This window comes from Fusarium graminearum, chromosome 4 (genome assembly GCF_000240135.3).
Source record: "Fusarium graminearum PH-1 chromosome 4, whole genome shotgun sequence".
NCBI classification, from domain to species: Eukaryota; Fungi; Ascomycota; class Sordariomycetes; order Hypocreales; family Nectriaceae; genus Fusarium; species Fusarium graminearum.
Window position 1 is genome coordinate 4817612 of NC_026477.1, and position 21350 is coordinate 4838961.

Below are 21350 nucleotides of genomic sequence, written 5' to 3' on the forward strand. Positions count from 1 at the left end.
AGACGACTCACAGAAGAAAGCGACGAGTTACAAGGATCATGTCAACTACCTAATAGGGTATAGTGATTACTGGTGGGTTTGTCCAAACGAGCTGGCGAACGAGAGCTACAGCCAGCAAGGAAAAAGCAGGATTTAAGCTGTGGATAAGACAGGAACAATGATAAATACGTAGATAGCGAGTCAATACCATATTATCGTGTTGTAGCAAATGGTAGTTGAATAACGCTATTGAGCATGTTTTCCTATCATTCCCCCTGCTTAGACGCTCCAGCCATCTTCTGTTGAAGTCCAGTAAATGTCAAAGAATCCACAAACTCAACAATCTTCACAATCTTGGTCCCCTCCTCGTTGAAATGCAAAAACCATGAAAAGTCCATGCTACTCTTCTCTCCAAGAAAGACCATGTCGGCAACAGCAGTAACAGCAGCCTTGCGGGCGTCGACGTCGATAACCAAGTCAGTTATGTTGGCCGACTCCATCCCACCAGCTTGGAGGCCCTTGGTGAAGATAACCTCATACGCTTCGTTGTTCATTGTGCCTCCACCACCCAGGATGGAAGGAAGCATGCTTCGGAGGCATTCTGGTGATGTGTTGCGGTTTACAAGCTGGGGGTTATTCTCAGCCTTTGCGTCGGCAAAAGACGAGACATAGCCTTTGGTTGTGGCCTCGATATTTTGTTTGGTGTTGATGGAAGACATGATTATGAGAGATTGGTAAATTGGGGATGCAGATATTTGAATACCCTCAATGATTGTCGGTAGTCGAGGGGGTCTTTATACTCATTAAGAGTGTCATGTTTGTAAAATCGTAGTGAGGCGAGCTTACAAGATATAAGAACTTTGGCCTTGAGTAAGCCCAAGTCTGACATGATACACGACATTAACCAATGGCGCACCTACAAAAGCGAAGTTGTCACAATGAACTATCTAACCTCGTCGCGTAACTTGGACGAGGCTAACGCATTTTCTTTTTCTTCAACCAACGTTACTTAATGCGTACAGTCAATGTGGCCATTCCCTAGCCGATACCCTCAAGCCCTTTGTTATAATGTCGTTCTTTTTAAGGCTGAGAAGACTGAAGCGCAGGCCAGGTAAGGGTTGACATGACATGTGGATTAATTGACTTGCGGGTCTTGATGTCAATTCCAGGGCGTCCGATAGTGGGTTCAAGCAATTTAGGGCCCTAAAATAAACAACCTAAGAAGTGTGGTCCAAGTATCATAAACTGATCTACTAATTTTGTCTTTTATGCTTCTAGCAGCGATACTATCAAGGCGCGCCCTTGATGTAAGTGGCATTGACTTGATATATATTAACAACCATGTGGCTCATAGTTCCCCAATTCATAGTGAAATGCAACAATCCATTCAATCAAATATCTTCTTATACTCAAAATGGAAAACACAGAATCACTCATAATCGTTGGGGGTGGAATCGTCGGTTCTTCACTTGCCTATTTCCTCTCCAAGTCACCTATTCCTCGATCTATCACAGTAATTGATAGGTCATTTACCTCTCTACTAGGCTCCACTGGCATCGCTCCTGGCTTCGTCGGACAATTCAACGAGTCTGAAGTTCTCACCAAGCTCGCCATCGATAGCGTGTCAGAATATGTCAAAATCCCTGGTGGTTTTCAAAACGTCGGAGGGTTGGAGATAGCCTTTAAAGATGAGGGTATCGACCGACTCAAGACAAGATGCAAAGACGCAGAGAAGCTTGGACTGCCTGCGGCTATGATGAGTATTGAAGAAGCTCGCAAATTGGCACCTGATCTGGTCAATCAATCAGCTACTGGATCTGCACTGTTCTTTTCTTCAGATGGAACTGCCAATGCTGTCAAAATCACTACTTGGTATCAAGACAAAGCGAGAAAGAACGGCGTCAGCTTTGTTGAAGCTGATGTGCAGAAACTTTTAATCTCGCAGGGTCGCATCACCGGAGTCTCTGTCCAAGAGAAAAACATCGCCAAACACCTCAATGCAAACAAGGTGATCCTTACCACAGGAATTTGGGCACAAGGCCTTGCTTCAGATCTCGACTTCCTTGTACCTGTCATCCCAGTCGGGCATCCTTATATGTACGGCCAAACCCGCGATCCTCTACCCCACAAGCTTCCATTCGTCAGATGGCCAGAGCATCATGTTTACGCTCGTGAACATGGAACGAACTTTGGTATTGGAAGTTACGATCACGCACCTATTAGCCAAAAGCCAGCAGAGTCCGCAACAGGAGACTGGTTGGAATGGTTCAATGAACCTCTCAAATTTGCAATGGGCTTACTACCAGCAGCTACAGCGGAGGAGCTGAAAGATGGCAGACATTTCAACGGCGTTTTCTCAATGACGCCTGACAACATGCCTCTGGCTGGCAAGGTGATATCTTTGGACGGGTTGTTTATGGGAGTAGCAGTTTGGGTTACTCATGCAGCTGGAACCGCAAAATTCTTGGTTGATGTGATGGATGGGAAGGAAGTGGACAACAAGACATCTAAGGCTCTTGATCCTGAGAGATTTAGAGGTAAGGAATTTGCTGAGTTGGAGGAGAGGTCACTGCTGGGATACAACTCTATCTACAAGACTGTTAAGTCTGATTAAATTACGATCGAATTACAGTCCGAGTGTAGAGGAAGCTAGATTTCAGCATTTGCAAGAGCTGGAAATCAGATACCGAAAATAAATTCTGACTATATAATAAAGAGTCTGGGATGTATAGCCTAAGCGATAAGAATCTGAGCAGTAAGCTGGAAGGTGGACAAGGCCCTTATTCTCCAATACTATGTTGGCTTTGCAAGGGAATTCAATGCGGCTGGGGAAGCTTTCTCAATCCCGAGAGTAGGAGTAGTCTCTCTTTGCCCACCACTCTTTTCATCACCAGTGCTCTCGTTCTCCTGAGCAAGCTGCTGCTGAATCTCGGCAACCTTTTCGCGTCGCCAAAACTTATCATCGACAAAGCGAACGGCGGCGAGAGCAAGACCAACGGCAAGAATAGCAATGTTGATACTGAAGCCACGGCGATACTTTGGTGCGTCGTCCGATCGGAAGATTTGAGCGCCTGCAATTCCTGCGATGTTGGCAAACATGATGACCCTGGACATGTCAGTGGACGGTTGGGTGAAGAGGGCAAAAATACTTACATGGCCATAGCAAGGGCTCGTTCTTCAGAATCATCACAGGCCAATGACATCCAAGCAATGTTAAGAGGATGTGAGAAAGTGCCAAAGGTCTGAGTCCATACGACACCGAAATAACTGACGCCTCTCAATGAGAGTTCTGTGAAGATACGGTTGAAGACGTAACCGAGAAGATGTAAACTCAACCCAGCCATGACCGTCTCAGGCCTCATATTACTAAAAGTCATATTAGCAACAGCTTCCATCGTCCAGGGAGGGAAAACTCGCAATCTATCCGAGACATAACTGAAGCACCAGGAGACAGGAATCTGAAGAAAGAGACCAACAGAGGCGAGAGCGTTGCTAGTAAGGCCTTTGAAACCAAAGCTCTTAACAATCGAGGGAGAATATGTGTCGAATCCACGTTGGGGAGCGTTGTTGGATAGTGTGATGACGGCGTGAACCCAAAGACGCCAATTGGAAAACTAAATTTGTTAGTTGTGTTTCTTTAGTGAGGTTAATGGACATACGGCTTTCTTGAAAGCAGGAAGACCAATCTTCTTTTTCTTCTTTCCCTTCATGGGATCGTCAAGTAGAACTCTTGTCTGTAGAATGTGAAGCTCTCTTTCGTTGAAGATGTTGATGTTTGGCAAAAAGGCGCTTGTGGGGTTCTTGAACGAGTCGGGCAAAAGGCAACCGAGTACAGCTCCGCAGAGAACAGTAAAGCCACCCATCAATGCAAAGAGCCAGAACCTTTGTAAATAGTTAGTATACAGAGAGGGGATCATGTAGGGCAAGGGTGACTGACCAACCGCTTTTTCCACCTACTCCTCGCATATGAAGAATACCATAAGCCAATAATTTCGAACTAGCCTGTCCAAATTGATTACCAAAGTAAAAGAACATGACTCTCTTGGCCGTTTCCTTTCGAGTATACCAAGTGGACAATGTCCATAAACCTCCGGGGATAAAACCCGACTCCGTACACCCCAACAAGAAGCGCGTCACGACGAAGGAAGCGTAGTTATTCTGAAAAGCCTGGAAGGTGCTGACGGTACCGAAGAGGAAGAGCTGAAGAGTAAGCCACTTGCCAGGGCCTACTCGATAGAGGATCATGTTGGAAGGTATTTCGAACAGCACGATGCCGAGGGACAGCATTTGTTGACCAACGTTGAACTGGTTTTGGGTTATGCCGACGTCTTCAAAAAAGTTGTCAGTAAGAGCGTTGGCGATGTTTCCTCTGTCAAGCTCTATAGAACGGTCAGTGTTCAATGCTATGGTACTGGGTATTTGGTGAAGGTATCTTACGAAGACAGAAAAAGCCCAGGGTCAAAAGAGGCATGATGATGCGATCCAACCTAGAGTTGAGGTTAGCCCATGTTCACCAACAACAGGTGGTAAAGGTTGCTCACTTTCTCTTGGCCCTTTTCTCTTCTTCTGGAGTCCAGTCTTTGTGGAGGGTCAGGCTTTCTTCATCTTCTCTAGGGACCGGGTAGTCCGAGTTGGACTGAGCTGTATCGAGCTTAGCCATTGTTGCTGAGATGAATGTTTCTGGGAATTCCTAGACCCTTCTCGTAAAGACGTTCGGGTTATCGCTGGTTCTTATCAATCATTTCTTGGGGACGGGAAAATGTCACTGACCGAACTCGGTCGGCCTGGTCGGTCTTGGCAGGAAAGCCAAGTAAGCACGCCATAGACCAAGTGCCGGGGCTGTGGTCTGAAGGTGGGATACATGTGGGAGAGGATGGAAGTCGTGAGTAAATGATTGGATGTCGTAATAAAGGCAACGATGGTCTCATGTCGAGGGCGTGTACAGTTTGTATACGTGGTTGACTTTCCCCAAGTCGTCGGTTTGCTGTGATATCTTGTACCCGAAACTGTCGCTACCTAAAATCAGGAGATAAATCTAAGACAGAGACGTTAGTTCTCATTTCTGTTTGTCATTGAGTGATGTGGATATGGTAGTTCTTTCATGGCATGGAATCTCCCCGAGCCAGTACGCACCCGAGCCTTGGCCTGTCTCTTGTGAGAGCTTGGCTTATCGCAATAACCGCCATGGCGCGGCTTGTGGGGGTCATGAGAAGGTAAATCACTCATCAGAAACAAAAGGGTCCAATTGAGTTCCAGACTCCCCGACGAGGCGTTGGAAACGATGAATCTGGAGGCATGCCGAGAGTTTAAACTCCCCGCTAGACTTTCGGAGCGTTACTTGAAATGGACAACCAAGGGAAACGAGATGAGACCAAGATCCTTGGCAGCGGGGAGTTGGACAGAGTGCTTTGTTGTCTCTGCTGATCATTAATTGCTCTGGTACTCTGGTCGGATTGTGGTGTGAGGGATGCTGTCAAGAGTGGATTCAAACCCACAAAATAAAGATTTTAGCTATTTCTTAAGCTTATTTCCTTTCTTCCATCCATGCAAGGTGTGGTCGAGACCCAAAGCAGGAGTGATTGTTGTGCCAAATCGTCCTCTTTGGTGTACCTATCTGGGTATGCCAGGACACCGAGAAGCCTGACTTGGATATCAGATATATCATACTCCAATTGCTCAGGATCACTTCCAGTAGAAGAAGAATAGTAGAAGGGGAAACCCCCTTGGGTACTCACCTCGTCTCCCTCACCTGTGTGGTGGTGTGTTGTGTTGTGGCAAGGGTGACCGATGGTCCGCCTAGCAATCCTTGTCTTTTCGGATGTCGTGATTTCAGCCCCGAATTTTCAATTCTGACAGGTTTGTCTGGCCCCAAAGCCTTACTGTAAAAAAAGTAAACATCCTAAAGTGCCTAGCCTAAGTGGCATAAGTTAGCCTACTAATTTCTTCCCTTATGCTTCCAGCTGCCAATGCTTCTGACACAATGAGGCCTGATCATTCAATAGTTCACGCCTGTGTCTTGTAATATAATATCAAGTTTTGCCTAGACTGTCGCCTTGATTATCCTTTCTCCGCACCTCATGTTATAGCACTCTCATCTTGAAATGAAAGAGGCGAAAGGCTTGATTCTAGACCAGCTCTTGCGAAATCAGCCTATGTTTTGAATCGTTTCCAAGCTTGAGTGTCAAGTTGCCATGTAAGGTCTGTACCAACCGATCAATGAACTTCTCGCAGCGCCACTTCTTTTCTTCTTTCATATACGAAAGCCTTTATGCTGGAATATCTGTTTGCTATTGGCGTGATTGGAGAGTCGTCGGGAATCCATATGTTATCTCTCAGCTGATGTATCCTACTAGGGGGTTGGAGTATGAAGTGCAAGACAGATGCAGAGGCTTCCTATGCCTAGGATGCCGAACATCTCCCTCTCTGTGGTCTTTTTCAGCTAATGAAATAGTATATGATTGAGTATTATTGCTTTCTTTCACCCTCTTGTTGATGATTGGCGTTGGCTTACGAAGACTGCTAACCTTTTCGAGGGTCAGCCAGGCAGTGGCTACCTACATACCTTGGGTACCTAGGTTTAGATCTTCAGGATAGATGTTAGGATAGACGTTAGGATATTCATTAGACTAATAGTCTAAGGACCTTGGTATTTACCATGCCCGCGCAGATTTCTTTCAGTGACAGAACTGTACAGGCTGCTACATCTATCTATCAGGTACTCTAGGCAGCAGAGACGGGTGGCAGCAGTGAATGACTGGCAGTAAATCAACAAACCAACCCTTCTTTGCTTTCCCCACTCTTCCTTCCTTCCTCCTTCAAGAAGCAGTGATTCAGTCTATGCCGTGATCCTCCACTTGTATTCAGTCCCCTTCTCCCTGCAACGCCGCGGAAATGGAGCCAACCATCAACCTTCTATGCGATGGCTTCGCCTTTGCCATCCCCGAGTCTACGGCAAAGAGAGAGTCTCCTGTGCTCTCAAAGGCCATCGAAAACCTACCCGAGGTGAGACGAGAAACGCCTCGTTGTGCATCTCCTTAGCCCTGACCCTTTCATCTAGGGCCCAATGCGCGTGATACCAGTCACTGAATTTGATCTCGACGCCGTCAACTGTTTTGTCGAGTTCTTGAACACCAGACACTACGAGGTCAATCAGAGCCTATTCCCTAGTGTTACGGAGGCAGGAATAGGCAAGCCACCTCAAACGGTACCCTTCACTCGCGACTTCTTAATCCGACACGTCACAATGAGCAAGATTGGTCAACACTTCCAGGTACACAAACTCTCGGAACACGCAAGGGACCAGATCGAGATGATCCTCCGACGACAGTGGAGCGACGGAGCCTTCTTGGGTGCTACCAACCTTGCCTTGACAAACGCCAATGATCATGAGTTGCACAAAATCTTATGGTCTCAGGCTCGCAGTCATTTGCACTCTTTGACAGCAACCTCCGAGTTCGATCCAGCCACTTTTCTCCGAAGCTTTCATAGCCGCCTACGAACCCGTACAGAGCCTGAGCCTGTCTCCGCCAGCTCTATCGCTGTTGACTCCGTCGAAGTCGCAAAGCTCAAAGAAAGGATTTCGCTCCTAGAGAAACAAGTCTCGGATACTTGTATCGAACGAGATGAGCATCAAAAGCGTGCCTCTAACCTATGTGTCGAGCGCGACGAGCTCGAATTTAAGCTCTCCGAATTATCTAGCAAACAAGACGATTCCCGCCACCTAGAGGAAACAACTCAAAAGTTCAGGTCTCAGATCTCGACCCTACAACAACAAGTCTCGGACCTATTAAAGGAAAGAGATGGTCTTTACACTTCTATCGAGGCAGAATCTCGGTCTCAACGAGAGGCAGAGAATGACACCAAAGAAGCCCAAGAGCAGACCCGGAATGCTCTGTCCAGTACCCAGACCGCCCTGGCAAGGTTTGAACAGGCTACAAAGCGGTTGGCGGAGGCCAATGAGCGTTATAATGCATCAGAGGCGGACCATACAGCAAAGGCTCAGATTGCACACACCAAGCTGAGCGAAGCAGAAAAGAGCCTCTCGACCTCTGAGACCGAATTAAGGATCACAAGCTCTGAGCGAAATCTACTTCGAAAGCGGTGGAAAGAAGAGAAGGTCAAATCGTCCAATCTTGCGAAGGAAATCGACGAGTTGAAACTAGTGATCGATCTCGAAAGAAGTGTCAAAGACACTGTCCCAACTACTGTACGGGACGAGCTAAAGCGGGCCCTCGAGGCTGAACAGGCCGAGGTCAAACGGCTCAACAACGAGCTAGAGAAATCCCAACGTTCGGTCAACAATGCGGCCACTATCAATGCGGCCACATCCATGTCTCAGGTCCAAAGGGACAGGCTTTACGAGTCCTTGGGGGCTGAAAAGAATAAGGTTATCAATCTGACCAAAGAGAGAGACCAGGTAACTAGAGAAAAAGACAGATTATGGAAACAGCTAAACGACGAGGTCGATGAAAAGCTGAGGGCCATCGACAAGATTGAGGCTTTGATTGAGTGCCTTGAGGAGTAATAGAATTGCCGTCACTGCAATCGGGGTTTTGGCATTTGGATTGAAGATGATGGTAGTAAACTCGTGGTCAGATGTGATCGATGCAGGACCCGACATTGGAAGGATTGAGAGAGAGGGCCAGAGTGTCGCAAGGAATGTAGCTATCTGTGCTTCAGGGCGCCCCCTGTATGTCAAATCCCATTACCATGGGACAAAATGAACAAATCAATTCATGCTAATTTCGCAAACTTCTTTCGTCTAAGTACGTTCTTTGCCTTAGGCCTCTTATGATATCATTTCAGTCTCATTGCTCTGCGTTTCCTAAGCGAGGTCACAGATGCAGCACTGGGCATGGCTACCAGAAATGAACTCACATTAACACCCAATGTGTCCAGCTTATTCACATGTTCAAAAGTAACCGAGAAAAGCAGTCAAATACAAGAACTCTGCCTTTACTGAAAGACGAATTTGACCCATCTCGCTCCTCATGTTCTTCTCTTTCATACCATCTTACTCAGTGTGTACGGTCACTACTTACGGTGATCTCATTCAACTCTGTTAACATTGACTATAGACAGAAGGTCTGCTTTACTTCGTTCTCTCGTTATGTATATAGCTATGAGGGTTGTAGTACTATTGCTAAAAAGGCCAATCTTGCAACTTATTCTCCTAATGTTAATCATTTCGTAATAGATCCTTATTGAGCAAGTCTGGTTCGTTCTGCGTTTGCATGAACTCTCCGGATTGTAGCTGGCTTCCCAGATTTCAGTATGTGAGGCACATCGGAGCAGCACCCCAAGTACCTTTCGCGAGTAGTGATATATGACTGTCCATACGTAGTATTTCTAACTATACCGGGAATCTGCGACACAAGTTCTTTCTCCTCAACATCACCCAACCAGTGAAGCCCCTTCTTGGGGTTGGACCTCAATAAAATTACCGTCAGGGTCTGCGACAAAGATGAGAGACTCAACACTCTGCCCAAAGTTCCGAACGATCGCTTTCCTCTCGTCTTCATCGAGCTGCTCAACTATATCAGGCAGTAACCCAACGGCAGGGCCAACCACAAGATTCGGATCAAGCTCAACAAACGGCTCACCCGACCTCTTGAGCACCGAGATATGAGGCATCGTGCCCAACCGTTCTTGGAAGGCGTGTATGTCAGGTACAACAATACCGATGTGTCCAAACGTGTTGGGATGCTGCCTTCCAGACTCGATGTTCTTGACTGGGACATCAACGTAGGAAATCTCAAGAAGACCTTGTGCGTTGTTCTTCTCGCGGTTCATCTCGAGTGCTGTCTGGTAACCCGTTCCGTTCTTCCCGCCTTGTGCATGGGCTAGGTAGGTGATTGAGTACGTCTTGGTGATCTGGAGGGTGAATAATTTGCGAAAACCGAGGAGCTCGGTGTAAAACTCGATGCTGGCCGTCAAGTTTCTTGTATTGATGGACATGTGATTGAGAAATGTCCCAAGTGTTGCACTGTTCGCTGGGTCATCGCTTCCTACGATAGGGTAGGGGTATTGTCCTTCGCGAGGAAGCATCCCAGCGATAGAATGGGACGCGACAGTCGATAAAAACTGAGCTCCGAAGAGAATGACTGGGAGGACTTGGACCATGTTGTTTATTAGATATGAATATAAAACGAGTTACGAGTGATTTCGTATCTAAACACTGGACAATTGACTTGGTGATGAGAAAATCACTTTAACTCAGTGGAAGCACCGCCTTTAATGACCAATTCTACATCCTTGCGACAAACAATTAATCCAAATACTCGCATTCGCGGATTTATAAGCTGTCAGATTCATGTACTCAATTAATTGTCAGTTGATGATATCTCAAATTGTCGTGATGGTGATGCCCAATCGCTCTAAGAAACGCGAAACGCGACACATGGGCGATTGGCTAGACGTCTAACGGGGCAAAGAGTCAGCTTACGCCCAGCTCAATTGGGTAAACAATCTTGAATGGCAAATAATTGCATATGTAATACGTCTTGTCTTGACTCAGTAATGACCAGGTAGACATCGGAGCATGTGTCGATGAGGAAACAAAGTTGTCAGCCACAGAGAGATGCTCATGATTCGTGTCACCGTATTGTCACTTGTCCATCGAAGCTCTGGAGCTGACGGAGCTCAAGCTCAAACTCAGAAATTAACTGAGCAGCAGTGGGGTATCTTGATTAGTAGCTTGACTTGATTATTCTGTTCCCCCCAGTCCATCTTTTCAGCTCCATGGATCGCTAAACACCTCCTGTGGAGACAACATCCACTGGAGCAAATTCTGACGCCATTGCAACAGCCATGATGTCAACTACGGGACCTTTTTACTGTCCAAAACGGTTCTCCTGAAGCAAAACGGTAAAGCAATGTCACCAGCGAAGAATAAATCGCTGATCCTACACGGAATTTCCAAGTTTTCACAGGTGACGATCCCTGATTGAGCTCGGCAGTTGCCCATTCCGTCTCTAGAAAATAAACGCCGATCAGCCATGGATGTGAGATCATGGATGCCAAGGTTCATCTTACCACACCACTACGGAGGTTACCTGCCGATCGGACAGCAGTGACAAAAAAATGAAGCTGGGATAGGATAGAGACAGCTGCAAGTTCAAGGCACAGACAGACACGTCAAGCAAGGGGAGAGTCTGCAGTCACAGCGCAGTGGACAAGGTTATTATTTTTTGTTTAGAATTTGCTTTCAGTTGAATCAAGACGCGTCCGCCTCAATCCACAAGTGCCTTTTTGCACACGTTCAATCTATGCTAATTGATATCAAGATTCTATATCGCTGTGTCTATGCCAAAAGTCCCATGATCAAATTCGTCGTAGACTTTTCAGATCCCAGTTCCAAACGCCGATTAAAATAACAAAACAGTGTCGTAGATGTTGCGTTAAATAGGTAGTCCAAACTCATCATCAAAGAGCGCTTAGACGACGGCGGCAGCGTCGTTGGCGTCGCCGTGGAGGACAGGGTTGATCTTCTCGTCAAAGTAGCACTTGAAGTCATCTCCCATCTGAGCGCGGAGAGCTTTCTTGACAGCCTCGAGAACGTTGGGGAAGACGCCAAAGTTGGCGGGGTTGTTCTCGTCGTTGTCGCCGCCCTGGAAGACACCAGTGCGGACAAGGCAGGTGTTCCAGCCGTACATGTTACCACCGACAATGTCGGAGGCAGGGTTGTCACCGATCATGTAGATGTTCTCGGGAAGACGCTCCTCGCCGTGGAGCTCGCCCATCCATGAGGTGAGGACGTCGTCGGCGTACTTGTAGGTAGCCAACTCGGGCTTACCGTAGACAACACGCTCGAGGTCGGCACCGGTGAGAGCCTTGTACATAGCCTCGAGACCAATGCGGAAAGCACCCTGAGACATACGAGGAGTAGGGTGCTCAGTAGGGCAGAGGAGATCACCCTGGGAGAAGTAGATGGGGACGCGCTCAGCGACGGGGTCCTCAGCGACAGTGCCCAGACGTCCGTTCTTAGAGCGGAGGACATCCATGATAATCTGCATGTCGGTAGCGTAGTCTCGCGAGTCAGAGAAGACCATGATGGCCTCAATGCAGATCTTGGTGAAGTCTCGGGGACGAGAGGTGGCGCGCTCCTCGTCGGTGAAGACTCGGTAGGGAGCAATGGTAGGGTCCCAGGCAACAATGTCGTTGGGGACGATGATGTTGCGGAAGCCGTACTGCTCAGCGACCTCACGGCAGCGGTAGCCCTCACCACCGACGACAAGGACGGTGCTGTAGTACTCGGACAGAGCACTCATGGGAGTGTGGGACTGGATGAACTGGTCGGTGCTGACAGGGTTACCGAGGATCTTCTCGAGCTGCTCGCAACGAGCCTTCTCGATCTTACCAGAACCGTTGGTGAGGAAGATGTGGGGGATCTTGATGCCGAGCTCGTTGTCTCCGTTGAGGATCTCGAGGGCCTTCTTACCCTCGGGGATCAGACGGTCACCGTGGACGAGGACACCGTCGATGTCAAAGGCGAAAGCCATGTTCTTGGCCTTCTTGACCTTGTCGGCCATCTGGTCCTGAACCTGAGCGATGAGGAGGTCGCGGGTAGGCTGGATCGGGGGCATGCCGGGCCGGGTGGGGCGTCCGTCGGCATGGTGGACGGAGGAGAGGCGGGACTGACGCTTGCGGGGGATGGGCAGCGCAGTACCGAAAGAGTTGCGGGAGGATCGTCGGTCCCTCATGGAGGGAGACACGCTGAGTGTGTGCATGTACTTGGCCGCCTCCGAGATGGAGGATCGGGTAGCGGGGATCTCTTGAGGGCCATTGCCTTCCTCAGTGCCGGGGATGGCAAGAGACTCACGGTGGTCAACACCGTTAGATTCACCGTTGGCGTTAGACATGTTGCGTAGGGTACTGGGAGAGTTGGGTGTGTTTTCGTCGTAAGCAGGAGACATTCCTGGAGGAGAGAAGAAGAAGAACAAAGAGGGTGAGGAAGAAGGTTATGTATATATGGGTAAAGCAGTCGAGAGAGCAAGGGGGGTATCAAGCTGTTGAGTGAATGGACAGACTGTCGAGTTGAGATGAGAAGGTGATTGATGATGGGATAGGGATCTCGATTGAATGGGGCGGGGATCCGTATTTATCTATCTTTGCGGGCTCATTCGTGCTGATACTGTGCCGGTTCTTTTCTGTCCCCGTAGCTTGATGCAGAGTGAAAACTCGCCCATTCGTGTCTGTTGATATCATCATTGTCTTTTTTTCCCGTCTGCCTCGTTTGGATGGGACTGGCCTCCATCCATGGCCATGCTTTGAGACGGCGCTACCCAAGTGGGACCATTATTTTTTCGGTCGTTCACCGTCAATGCCTGTTTGTCCGCACGTTTTTGCTGTTGACGTTGAGGTATGTACACGTAGAGTACTTGGGGAGGCAGGATGAAGCATGTAAGGGTCTTGGTATCGCATCGTATCCGTTATCTAACGAGAATTGGCGGCAAGAACTGTAATAGGTTAGAATTGAGGCGGTGGCATTGACCGTTTCCGCGACAGCCAGTGCAAAAAGGTACATACCTGTCGGTGATTGATTCAGGGTCCGTTACAAGATACACACACGCCTTGGCTTGTGTGTTGCGGTTCAAGGGAAAACAAACTTTCAGCCCTTTGGCGCCAGTCGTCATAGTGGAGGTGACGTGAGGATTCGGTTTGTGTCAAGATTGACTCCGCAGCCCCTCTTAGCAAGTTACACCATCCGGACAAAGATATGCCTCAGAAGCGAGAAGTCAGAAAAGAGTGGTTATCATGGCAGTATGGACCAGGTAGAAGCAGTGCTATCTCGAGAATTGAGCGGCATGCGGCGGTTGTTCCGAGAAGAGTCCGCTCCCAAGTGGATATCTGCAGTGGACCCCTTCTGTGCTGTGCCTGTTTTTTGCACGGGAATTAACCATTACAGTGGAGTAGATATCGATAACTGCTGCAGAAATGCATGGCCCAGGGTTACCTTTCTGACATCATCCTTGTCTCCACTGCCGAGGGGGGTCCCTATTTTTTATTATTCTGAGGCTTGAGGTTTACTCATGTACCTTGAAAACCGTCTTTCTCACGGTGGATACCGTTATATCTATTACGGCAAAGGCGGGTATTTTCTACTGTCCGCTCTGCAGTACTCTGTAAAACGTGCTGAAATGTCAAGACGTTTAGGGATCGCCACTGCGGCCCACTAATCGTGATAAGATTACTTGAGCCTTTGGTTGGTCCAACTGCTATTTCCCTGACTCAAGTCTTTGTCCACGTCGGTCTATACCTAGCAAGTACAACAGACAGTACACACAAGTAGTACAATACAGCACAGCTCACCTTGCACGTATCCCATCGCTGTGAAAATTTTACATTTTTGACTTCAACTTCTCTTCCAACACACGCCTCACTAAACCGTTTCCATCACAGTTTTTCTGGAAGCTTCCCGTAAAAACGACATGACGTCAATCAAACCATCTCTTCCTCGTCTCTTACTCGCCTCGCGCGGTCTCGGTCAAAATCGATGAGAGCCACCTCATCAACAGGAAACAATGCTGTAGGGATGGATGCTGGCTGGCAACTCATACGTAGTAGACAGACACTCCAATTGCCGTGACTTGATGATGTATGTACCTGCTCTCCACCACTCAGCCAAGTTAACTGACTGCGACATTTTAATTGTTAACCCCTTTAAAACCCGTTCATCTGTGAAATCCCCGTCGCCTACTCATACCAACCATTCTTGACCTGACCCGACCTAACCTACACTCATACCCCATCACTCTTACCAATTCTTCCTCAAGCACCATCAAAATGTCCGTTTCCAACAAGACTGTCTTTACCCTCAACAATGGTGTCAAGATGCCCGGTGTGGGCTTTGGCACCTTTGCTAACGAGGGCGCCAAGGGCGAGACCTACAAGGCTGTCATTGCCGCCCTCAAGACCGGCTACCGACACCTCGACTGCGCTTGGTTCTACCTGAACGAGGGCGAGGTTGGCCAGGCCGTCCGTGATTTCCTCGCCGAGGACAACGGCGTCAAGCGCGAGGATCTCTTCATTTGCACAAAGGTCTGGAACCACCTCCACGAGCCTGAGGAGGTCAAGTGGTCATTCGAGAACTCTCTCAAGAACTTCGGCCTTGACTACATTGACCTCTTCCTCGTCCACTGGCCTATCGCTGCCGAGAAGGGCGACGACTACCAGCCCAAGATCGGCCCTGATGGCAAGTACGTCATCAAGAAGGATCTCACTGAGAACCCCGAGCCCACATGGCGCGCCATGGAGGAGATTTATGCTAGTGGCAAGGCCCGTGCCATTGGTGTCTCCAACTGGACTATCGACGGCCTGAAGCAGCTCATGGCCTTCGCAAAGGTCAAGCCCGCCGTTAACCAGATCGAGATTCATCCTTTCCTGCCCAACGAGGATCTCGTCAAGTTCTGCCTCGAGAACGACATTCTCCCCGCTGCTTACTCTCCCCTCGGTTCCCAGAACCAGGTCCCCACCACTGGTGAGACCGTCCGCTCCAACAAGACCCTTAACGAGGTCGCCGACCGTAGCGGCAACACCCTTGCTCAGGTCCTCATCGCCTGGGGTCTCCGCCGCGGCTACGCTGTTCTGCCCAAGAGCTCCACTCCCTCTCGCATTGAGAGCAACTTCCAGATTCCCAGCCTGTCCGACGAGGACTTTGAGGCTGTCCAGAGCGTTGCCAAGGGGCGACACACCCGTTTTGTCAACATGAAGGACACCTTTGGCTACAACGTCTGGCCCGAGGAGACTCCCGAGAACGGAACCGCTATTGCTTAAAGCCGGTTATGAAGTTATGAAGCGATGTATACCCTAAACAAAGAGCAAGAAATGTGTATTATGGCGTTTTATTGCGGAAACAAAAGTTTAGTCTAAGAATTTATTCCGCTGTTTGCGAGCGTGAGCTTAGAATGAGATGAATTCACGTTCAAACAATTGACTCGCACGTGACATTGATCTTTTGAGCCTCATTGACGTTTTCCAACATCAGAGAACTGACAAAACTGACATAATATTAACTGACGAGGAGTAGTTTTTACCCCGTCCAGACGAACATCGCAGTCTGTTGACCGACTGGGATTTTGAACCGTGACAACATCTGGCGATAGCCACAATTCATGACTGTCAGCCTCATCTCGATCTTTACCTTGGGAGTCTCAACACCACTGACGATTGATGAAGAGGTCTGTGAATAAACGGGAGAATTTATTTCATAGAGTAAAGCAACTCCGGCGCCGCGAGAAAGTCTGAAGTTACAGCCTCTTCCATTATACACAGGAAAGCTCCTCCACGACCACATATCTCATCATATGAACCAACTAACTGCATTGACAGGATATGCACAATGATTTTTTCTCAACTTCATCTCAATCTATGTCCAAGTCAACAAGCATGGAATAATATTCATGCTCTGATCAAAAAATGTCGAAATCAGTCAACTCCACAGACAGATGGCCAAGTAAACCTTCACAGCATTCATAAAACTTCAAGATAGAAAATCAGCTACACCAAGACACCAATGCGTTGAGGTGAATCATATTTTGGAGGAGATTCAAGTTGAATGTTCTGCGCTCCTAGCCATGAATCCGCGAGTTACTCCCGAACCATGGGGAAGTCGGGAATTTCAAACTATAAAACGTCTAGGACCCTTGAAGCTTTCGCTATATCTAGATACACCCTCACAAGCAGTACAGCATAGTACAACAGAAGTACAGAATTATTATATTCACGAGTAGGGCTGCTGTAGTGATGGTACAGATATGGAGCGTCCGATCATCCAGAAGTCAGACGGATGGGCCCCTGACGAAGATCAAGGGACCGTCAAGATAAGGCGACCTGCACTGACGATGTCACGATCTACCTAGATAACGGACGTATAGCGTCGAATCAAAGACCGTCTAAACAACTCTAATCGATGCCTGTGCTTTGGAACCGGCACTTGAACCGAGGAGGAAAGATTGGTCTTTCATTGGCTGGTCTGGTATTCGCCACGATATAGATAGAAACAGACTGATGAGATCGGTCTTTACCTCTTTTGGTACTGATCTTATGGAAGGAGACGGGACCTTCTGTCATGCTTCGCCTTGCCCTGTCTGGTCTATATTGCTACTGTAGGTTAGCTTAAGAGCATGGGCGACTCGATAGACAAAGGTACAAACGCAGATGTATTGCTTCAAAAACAAGATATATTATATCAAGATATTAATTGAAACTCATGAAGTATGGCTAGCATGCTGTAGGTAATGGATAGTTGCCCTAATTGTGCTTGTTGTGTTGTCCTGGATCTCTTTTTGTTTTGTGTAAGAATAGCCTATTTTAACCTTGTCTAAAACCGATGACTGACCTGATTGATTAGCGAGAGTCTCAATTCAAGCTTTTTAGTATACAATACTATCAATTCATTTGTTTATTTGCTACCTTCGGTGATATAGTTCTATCCTGCTTCTTATACGGGAACCACTAGGCCGGAAATCAAATCGGACTTTCCGTCTTCGGACTTGCCCAAGTCAGGGCGCATTTGACATTTGACAAGCGGGGCTAGACCTTCCACCCTTCAGTCCAACGCCAACTGATTCCTTGTCAACCTTTCACAACTCCGGATAACTGTATCCGTATCAGCCACTAGAGATAACCGCTATCTGCAAGTTCCATGATATGGACATGAACACAGGCGACAAGACTGGCGCCGGGAATCATACCGCTATTTCCGGCCCTTCCATTAATGACCTCACGGACACTGCGCCTCTCGACAATGCGGATTTTGGGCTGATATTAGACCAAAATACCTTGGATCCTAATGGCTTCGATATGAGTTTTGATGAACTATGGTCCACTGATTTCAACCAAGCTCCTGACGATGCAAACACAACTCAAAATCATCTCCAACAGCTCAATACATTCGACTCTTCGTCAAACCAATCGCCCATCCTCACCCCTTCAACCCTACCCCCGAAGGTCGGGCATAGGTTTACCCTAGAAGCCCTTCGCTCCTTAAAAGAATGGTTCTCAACACATATTAATAATCCATACCCAACTGAAGAAGAAAAGACCATACTGGAGCATCAGACTGGCTTGAGTCGAACCCAGATTACAAATTGGCTGGCCAACGCCCGAAGGCGCCGAATGATTACTGATGGCCGTGGCAGCGGGAACACTCAAGTACCTGAAGGTTATACACCCACGCGCTCTGGAACGCCGATACCGAGGAGAGGGCAGCCTTTGAGAGATCTTAATCCACTCCAGCGATGGGAGAATTCGCCTCCAGAGAATGAGCCGGCTACTGCTTCTGATATTGCTCGGGCGATGGAATCTGGAGAACTGATAAGATCAAGTAAGTGTCAGATGATAGATATACCAGCATTATCACTAACCAAAAAAAGGAAGCCGAAGAGGGACATTCTCAAGTGACGAGAGAACACGGCGAAGGCGCCGGCACCGTTCAACAACGAGCAGTTTGGGCACATCAAGGAGTGGTTCTACAGACTCATGCTCATCTAGAGGCTCAATCAGCGGAATATCATCACACAGTCGTGGCCGATCCACACACAAACCCAGACCACCGAAGACCTCACTCACAAAACCTCGATTCCCTTTTCAATGCACTTTTTGCACAGAAACCTTTAGAAGAAAATACGACTGGCAACGTCATGAAAATTCGTTGCATCTCCCATTGGAAAGATGGGAATGCTCACCAAATGGACCGACAGCTATAAATCCAGACAATGGGCTAATAGTCTGTTTATTCTGTGGCCAGTATAACCCAGATGAGAACCACCTGGTAAATCACAATCCTTCTGCGTGTCAAGAAAGGGCGTTTAGCAGAAAAGATCACCTAAAGCAGCATCTACGACTCGTGCATAATGCCGCACTCACGGATCTAACTACGAAATTGTGGAAAACTGCACAGCCAGATATAACTTCAAGATGCGGTTTTTGTCAAGCTTCGTTGAGTACATGGCCTGATAGAGTTGATCACCTGGCGAATCATTTCAAGCTTGGATGCACGATGAGAAGCTGGATTGGTGACTGGGGCTTCAATGCCTCGGTACTGAAGACTCTAGAAAATGCCATGCCTCCATACCTTGTGTATTTTGAGGGTGGTACTCCATTCCCATTCACGGCAAACGGTTCGCCGCCCGATTGCCCGCGGAGTGCATACGAGCTCATCTCGATCGAAATGGCATACTTTATACAGAACCACAACTATAAAACCGGAAGTCTACCAAGTCATAGGGCCCTGCATCTGGAAGCATGTAGGATTGTGTTTGGGTCCGAAATTATGTTTCCTGAAACCGATCCAGACTCACATGGGGGTTCATCATGGTTACGAGATTTGCTATTGTCATCTGATGAAATCGTCCAACAGGCTCGCTTCGCGCCTATTCGTTCGCGCGCAGAAAGTAGACTGTCGGCGTTGAGAATCAAGGGTAAAAACGCTTTGTTTGAGGAATGTCTATTGGAATCACGCCTGCAAGCCTTTGTACGCACTCAAAGGGAAAAGGGTATTTATGCGATATCGGATGAAGATCTACAAAGGGAGGCCGGACGAGTTATTCTGCAGATGGAAAGCGAACTGCAGACAAAGCCCGAGTATGTTGCCAACTGGCTTATCGGGTTTCTGAACCATTCTACACATTGGATTGGTGTCTTTCGACAACGTGTAGGATTAGTGTCGGTGAACAACAGCCACAATGTTATTGAACCGAGCAACATTTCCCAATGGCAAGACAGCGCTCAATGGCAACTTGGAGGATCAACATGGCCTAATGGGAATGATTGGTTGCTTGTTGGACATGGCGACGCAGCAGGCACCGACACGCCCTGGGGAACGGAATTAGAAAACAGTACGAACCATACATCAACGGATACGTCGCTACAAGACTTCAAATGGTTGTGGTCGGACGACCAATCGCCACCTGCTATACCACAATCAAACCCAAGCCCCGAAGCAGAAAGTCAACCGACACTCCGTCCAACATGGCTGGGCCCTGGCATCTATGTACTCAATGACCCCAATCATATTCCATGGCTTGCTCGTGAGATGAAGCGATGGGTAAAAGCTGCCATGTCACCGAACAACCCTATCTCCCATATACCATCTGATGAAGAATTAAGACATCAAGCTAGATGTTTACTGTATAATGAGTAGGTATCTGCATTTCCCTTTTTGGGACTCGGCTGACTGTTTATAGCGATGACCCTTGGAACCAAACAGCCGCAGATAATGCGCAGTGGTTAGAGATGTTCAAGAAGGATGTTGGTATTTTATGATGCATAATCAAAGCGTATTTACCAAGAATCCAAACGATGGAGCAGACGAATGTTCCAGGCCATATTCCGCTCTTGATGATAATTCTGGAAGGAACTTCGAGGACGTTGACACATATCATCTTGTCGAATGGTAAACTTGGCTGTCTTCCACTCTCTTAATATCTGTTTGCCCTTTTCTGAACCCGTTGCCGATATAGTCAACATGGACAACCTTGATTTATCATCCTCTCCACTGCTAAGGCAACACGGGATACGCACCGCTATGGATTATCCTAGTGGCTGGTAAACTAGAAGTTAAGCTAAGTATAGTAGCTGAATTACTATAGAATTGGTGTATCTAGTAAACTGGAAATTTTAGACCCTAGATTATGATTTTTTCAACGTTGTATAAACCATCAAATGTTTCTGATTCATAATGTAACACTGGCTGTTGGACACGCCTATAATCGATTTCCGAACTCTCAACTTTGAAAAATCTCAATTTTGCGCCCATGCCAGATAGCACAGCTGAAAACTTAATTTATCGTCAACACTAACTCACCAGATCATAACCACGACATAACTTAGACACCCGCTCATCTTCAACATTATTACTATGGCACTTTGGGCACTTTTCACTTGTACAGTAGGCAAGCTTAATGGGTCCAATTCAAGCTAGGTGATTGGCCAGAGGTGCTATAGATCAGTCATTACTTGTGACCCACTAAGCTACCGAATTTCGTAAATTGGTATGGTAGTGCTGCGACGTGAGAGTGATACCTAAGCCTGAGGGTATCAGAACGATTAACCGCTAGGAGCATAAGAGATGAAATTGATAGGGCAGCTTAGGTTACTTAGACCACCTATGCTTCTTAGACTACTTATTTTTATGGCCTAAGACTTAGGAGGCCAACTTTTCTACTACCCAGTAGCTAAGGCAAACAGGTGTTGCCGTTCCTACCTCTATGACTTCTTTCCCAAAACAACAGCTCCCACGGATGGAATCCCCAGCCCAAGCACTCAATAAAAGGTTCTTCACGTCACTTATGTCTTAGAAGGGTGATCGTCACTCTTCTAGTGACTGGCAGACCCTGCTTGTCATTCTTGCATCCAATTTAACCCCAGAT

General features: G+C 47.6%; 9 protein-coding genes across 9 annotated transcripts; 4 read left to right on the forward strand and 5 right to left on the reverse strand.

The window, feature by feature from the left end:
• Positions 1-245: 245 nt before the first annotated feature.
• Positions 246-698, reverse strand: FGSG_13243 (uncharacterized protein; the record flags this gene model as incomplete). Its single annotated transcript, XM_011329434.1, has 1 exon — positions 246-698. The coding sequence occupies one exon, from the start codon at positions 696-698 to the stop codon at positions 246-248; it is 453 nt and encodes a 150-aa protein (XP_011327736.1).
• A 349-nt stretch (positions 699-1047) lies between these two features.
• FGSG_07903 (uncharacterized protein) lies at positions 1048-2593 on the forward strand (the record flags this gene model as incomplete). Its single annotated transcript, XM_011329435.1, has 3 exons — positions 1048-1090; positions 1258-1286; positions 1469-2593. The coding sequence occupies 3 exons, from the start codon at positions 1048-1050 to the stop codon at positions 2591-2593; spliced, it is 1197 nt and encodes a 398-aa protein (XP_011327737.1).
• Positions 2594-2772: 179 nt separating this feature from the next.
• FGSG_07904 (uncharacterized protein) lies at positions 2773-4450 on the reverse strand (the record flags this gene model as incomplete). The annotated part of the gene is made up of 5 exons (XM_011329436.1): positions 2773-3085; positions 3133-3593; positions 3639-3861; positions 3917-4358; positions 4417-4450. The coding sequence occupies 5 exons, from the start codon at positions 4448-4450 to the stop codon at positions 2773-2775; spliced, it is 1473 nt and encodes a 490-aa protein (XP_011327738.1).
• Positions 4451-5486: 1036 nt separating this feature from the next.
• On the reverse strand, positions 5487-5903 carry FGSG_13244 (uncharacterized protein; the record flags this gene model as incomplete). Its single annotated transcript, XM_011329437.1, is given in 3 exon segments — positions 5487-5664; positions 5715-5858; positions 5860-5903. Coding segments are annotated over 3 exon segments (366 nt in total).
• A 967-nt stretch (positions 5904-6870) lies between these two features.
• On the forward strand, positions 6871-8503 carry FGSG_07905 (uncharacterized protein; the record flags this gene model as incomplete). Its single annotated transcript, XM_011329438.1, has 2 exons — positions 6871-6981; positions 7037-8503. 2 exons carry the CDS (start codon positions 6871-6873, stop codon positions 8501-8503), a joined length of 1578 nt encoding a protein of 525 aa, XP_011327740.1.
• Positions 8504-9372: 869 nt separating this feature from the next.
• On the reverse strand, positions 9373-9936 carry FGSG_07906 (uncharacterized protein; the record flags this gene model as incomplete). The annotated part of the gene is made up of 1 exon (XM_011329439.1): positions 9373-9936. The coding sequence occupies one exon, from the start codon at positions 9934-9936 to the stop codon at positions 9373-9375; it is 564 nt and encodes a 187-aa protein (XP_011327741.1).
• A 1221-nt stretch (positions 9937-11157) lies between these two features.
• FGSG_07907 (uncharacterized protein) lies at positions 11158-12876 on the reverse strand. Its single transcript, XM_011329440.1, has one exon. It carries the CDS (start codon positions 12837-12839, stop codon positions 11415-11417), a length of 1425 nt encoding a protein of 474 aa, XP_011327742.1. The 5' UTR covers positions 12840-12876; the 3' UTR covers positions 11158-11414.
• Positions 12877-14691: 1815 nt separating this feature from the next.
• FGSG_07908 (uncharacterized protein) lies at positions 14692-15859 on the forward strand. Its single transcript, XM_011329441.1, has one exon. The coding sequence runs from the start codon at positions 14764-14766 to the stop codon at positions 15751-15753; it is 990 nt and encodes a 329-aa protein (XP_011327743.1). The 5' UTR covers positions 14692-14763; the 3' UTR covers positions 15754-15859.
• Positions 15860-17216: 1357 nt separating this feature from the next.
• FGSG_07909 (uncharacterized protein) lies at positions 17217-20244 on the forward strand (the record flags this gene model as incomplete). The annotated part of the gene is made up of 4 exons (XM_011329442.1): positions 17217-17273; positions 17593-18304; positions 18708-20118; positions 20166-20244. 4 exons carry the CDS (start codon positions 17217-17219, stop codon positions 20242-20244), a joined length of 2259 nt encoding a protein of 752 aa, XP_011327744.1.
• Between the last annotated feature and the right edge of the window lie 1106 nt (positions 20245-21350).